The sequence below is a fragment of the Ochotona curzoniae genome, unplaced genomic scaffold, assembly GCF_017591425.1.
Source record: "Ochotona curzoniae isolate NIBS_2020 unplaced genomic scaffold, NIBS_Ocur_1.0 scaffold_3208, whole genome shotgun sequence".
Classification (NCBI taxonomy): domain Eukaryota; kingdom Metazoa; phylum Chordata; class Mammalia; order Lagomorpha; family Ochotonidae; genus Ochotona; species Ochotona curzoniae.
In genome coordinates this window covers 33,800,736-33,804,989 of record NW_024467106.1, presented here as the reverse complement: position 1 = coordinate 33,804,989, position 4,254 = coordinate 33,800,736, and the positions used below count along the sequence as shown (strand labels likewise).

Genomic DNA, 4,254 nt, shown 5'->3' with positions numbered 1-4,254 from the left:
AAGTGGAGTATCCCAGGACATGAGCAGCTGCCTTAATGGGATATCTGTTTGCATATGGCAGTTCAATAAATTATGCCACAGCACGGACACTCATAATCTGATTTTTAAGAGGCTCCTTAAATAATGTGTATGCCCCCTTAAAGTTTGAGAATCTTTGCTCTTCAGGAAACTTCTCTATGGGACACTATAGAAAAATGAAACTATCGGGTCATTAACTTCTCCAGCTTTAACCCCTGCCAGTTCTTCTCTATTTTCTGAGCCACATTGACTGCCCATAAAAGCAGAGGCCTGAAGTGGTTCTAAGGCCTCTTAGTGCATCACACTCACATAAGCTTGGCCCAGGAGACTTCATAAAGCTAGTATTAGAGAAAAGCGACAGACTTCTGATAGCCCCGCATTAGTCAAGACTGCAAGACTCTGAGTGGCAGTAGTGGACAATCCAACACAAACTAGGTCAGGCAAGGGAAGGAGAAATTTCTTTTCTTTTTTTTTTTTCAGTGTAAGAGATTTACTTCTCTCCCCCTTAAAGCAAGAAATATCCCACAGATTCACATACGTAGTGCCTCTTCTTAAATAAATTAAAAATAAAATGCTGTCCAGTCTATAAAATTATAAATATTTCTAGTCCATTTTATAGAATGTTAAAATGCTAGAAACTGTATTATCAAGAAATAAACACATGGCACTGCAAACTCGCTTGAAGGAAGAGAAAGTCATCACAACTGGCCTATGGCGATGCCTGGGATTATCTTATAGCTCTTAACATTAGAAAAAGTAAACTGAATCAGAAAAAAAGCAAAAGAGAAACAAGAAATTTTACAAAATTATAACTATGACCTAAAAGAGTGTAATGAAATGTCTGCATTCAGTTCAGTAACTAAATCATTTCTGGAATGAACACTGGACAAGATGAGAAGAGTGCTGCTCCCAGTCCTCAGGTCGCAGTCCTAGGGGACGTGGGAGGAACTGACACATCTCCTAAGGAAAGACCTACTCCGAAACACAGCGACTGTTCAAGAACTACATCCCAAGATTCTAGGTTGGCAGATTTTGACAGAGTGAAACTCAACTGAAAGTCATAATCCTAGGGATGCCAATTATTTTTTTTTTTACCGATGTGAAGCAAGGAAACATGATTGTAAAGTACAATACGCACTGGCAGCTAGAATGAGAAATTATCAACAACTGAAGTAGCAGCATGTTCGCCAACTGCAGAGTGATGGGTCATCCAGAAGTAAGGCAGTTCTAGTTCTATCTGTGGCCTGTTCCATTGCTGTTCTCGCACAGTGCTTCCTTCCTCTCAGGCGCGATGGCCGCTGGATGGCGCTGTGGTCAGCGTGGACAGGAGAAAACAGGCCGCGTGGAGTGGCTGGAGAAGCGTGCTCCCAAGGTGATGCTTAGAGTATTTCCAAATCTACATGCCGAACTTCAGGATTTCGTTTTTTTAGTTCCTTCTCAAGTCGATCAACTTCAGCTCCTAAGGTATCAATAATATTTCCTCCATGCTTAAGCATAAATGTCTCTAGTTCTTCTGGAGTTTTTACTTCTTGAATTTCTTGCAGCATTTGGTCAAAGTCTTGTTTTTCCAAATAGGATCTTGTAACAACTCGTCCATCAAAATCTACTTCTGCCTTAAATCTGACTTTCCCTAATCCCAGATCGGTGGCTTTAACGTCATGAATGGCCCTTACTGAAGGGCCGTTCTCCAATAGCTCAGCAAGCCGCTGCACTTGTTCTGGCTGGATGGATCGCCCCAGGAGGGCCTCTGTGTTAGTGTAGATGAGAAATGCTGAGACCACACCTAACAAGGTGCCCATGCCCAAAGAACCCAGGCTGTCATACAGTGGATTGCCTGTTATAGAAGTAAGACCCATGCAAGTGGCTGCTATCATCACACCCAACACTGCAGCCGTGTCCTCCAACAGGATGACATTCGTACTAGGATCACGACTTTCCATCACATACTTGTAAAATGACATTCCTTTGGCCCGAGCACTCCTACGAAGTTCATTTACAGCAACAAGAAGTGTAGCTCCTTCAGATACCAACGATCCTGCTAAAATACAATATGCCCATAGAAGAGATTCTATTGGCTGAGGATGAAGCAATCCCATGACTCCATGGTACCAAGATAATCCTGCTCCCATCATGAAAATACCAACACCACTAATTAGTGAAGAAATGTAGCGCATATTTGAAAATCCATACGGGTGTGAAGGGTCTGGTGTCTGTACTGACTTGCTGATGCCCACGGCTAGTAACCCCTGATTACAAGTATCAGATAATGAATGTATAGCTTCTGAAAACATACTTGCTGATCCTGTATAAATCCAGGCAGGAAACTTAAAGAAGCAGTTTAATCCATTGATGCAAATGGCAACCATCACCACTTTTCCTGGTCCCTTGAAGAACACTGATGCCGTTCCAGAGCGTGGCTTGGTATTTCCCAAGAAATCTCTATATTCTCTTAATATTTTTTGGTTTCTAAACAGCCGTTCTCTATATTCTATTTCTGCTTCCTTGCGTAGCTTCTTCTCTCTGGCAAGAGCTTCGGGGGTTCCCCAAACTTCCAAAGATTTTGCCTCCATGTCTGATCTCAGGTACACAGTAAAAGACTCAGTATCTTCATGAGGACTTCGCCGCCTGATTTTTCTCAGCTGTTCTAGATCACTGGATTTAAGGCAGAACTCATTGATCGCTCTGACTCCAGTGATGAAATTATTCTGTGTATACTTAGATCCATACTCCCTTTTCTTAAGGACTGCTTTGACTCTTACTTGGAGCGGTTCTTTAAGTGGAGCCTTGAGTTCTGAGCCTATTATTTTCCACTGTTTCATCAAACGATGGCACTTTTCCCACTCTGGGAGTTTCAGAGCCCTGCCCTTCTTTCTGGACATTTGTAGAGTAGAGCTTTACTGGACTCAGTATACAAGCATATGGTCAAACACAAGGAGCTACATTTGCAAAGCGTCCAAATGTCACCACATTCTGCCATTCCAGGCCGCCACCCTGCAGCGCAGACGGAGCCGGCACACAGAGGATCAGCTCCATCTGTGGGCTGCAGCGGCGGTGGCCAAGCCCGGCAGCATCCTGGCGGGCCGCAGGCCCCGACTCGCGCAGCACCGCTGGCCATCTGAATCTGTGTATTTAAATAATGTACAGAAAGCTATCCTATTCCTTTTCATTGCCAAATAATAAATTTGTATGTGTACAAAATATAGTATGGTGTTTTCATCTATGAACACACCATAAAAACTCATTCAAGATATTGACCTTCACCAACTCAGCAACTGTTTTGGAGTGAGAGTTTCAAACATCTACATTATAAGCCCGGTGTGGTAGCCTTGCAGCTAAATTCCTTGCCTTGCATGTGCCAAGATTCCATATGGGCACCAGTTCTAATCCTGGCAGCCCTGCTTCCCATCCAGCCCCCTGCTTGTGGCCTGGGAGAGCAGTAGAAGGCGGCCCAAAGACTTGGGACCCTGCACCTGCATGGGAGACCTGGAAGAAGTTCCTGGCTCCTGGCTTCTGGTCACCACAGCTCCGGCCGTTGTGGCCACTTGGAGAGTGACTCAACAGACAGAAGATCTTCCTCTCTGTCTCTCCTCCTCTCTGTATATCTGATTTCCTAGTGAAATTAAAGTAAATCTTTAAAATCTTTTAAAAAAAAAGTCTACATTAGGGGCCAGCACCATGATATGGCAGGCTAAATCTTCACCTGACCTGCAGGCTTCCCATGTGGGTAATAGCGCATATCCTTTTTTGTGGACTAGATAAACATTGTACTGAAAGAAGATAGTAAAAAATAAATAAATAAATAACAGTGTGACTTGATAGGGAAGAGCAGGACAGACTGTGCCTCAAGAATCTTGAGTTCAGACTGTCAGTGCCAGAGACCAAAGTCAAACTCTGAAGACAATGGCTCCTGAGAGGGCAAAAAGCCAAGATCAAGGCTAATGCCTGTGGGCAAAGGTCCACAGTTAGGCAAAGGCCCCAAATAAAGACCATTATGATCACTGGAATAAGCCAGTCCCCCAAGGACAAATATCATATGTTCTCCTGATATAAGTAACATTTATACAAAATAAAAGATCTATTGATATATAGGTAAACATGTATATACATTTATTTGTGTAGAGGAACTGTATAATAAAGGCAAATATACTGTAAAGTAAAGCTGCATCGCAATATGCATCTCTACTTTTGAATAAAATATGGTGTCCCAAAAGAACTGCTGACAATATCTTGACATTA

At 42.9% G+C, this 4,254-nt stretch overlaps 1 protein-coding gene across 1 annotated transcript; it reads right to left on the bottom strand.

Annotated features, from left to right (window-relative positions):
• Positions 1-483: 483 nt before the first annotated feature.
• On the bottom strand, positions 484-3,089 carry LOC121144873 (zinc transporter 9-like). Its single transcript, XM_040963482.1, is given in 3 exon segments — positions 484-2,819; positions 2,821-3,023; positions 3,026-3,089. Coding segments are annotated over 3 exon segments (1,689 nt in total). The 3' UTR covers positions 484-1,397.
• Between the last annotated feature and the right edge of the window lie 1,165 nt (positions 3,090-4,254).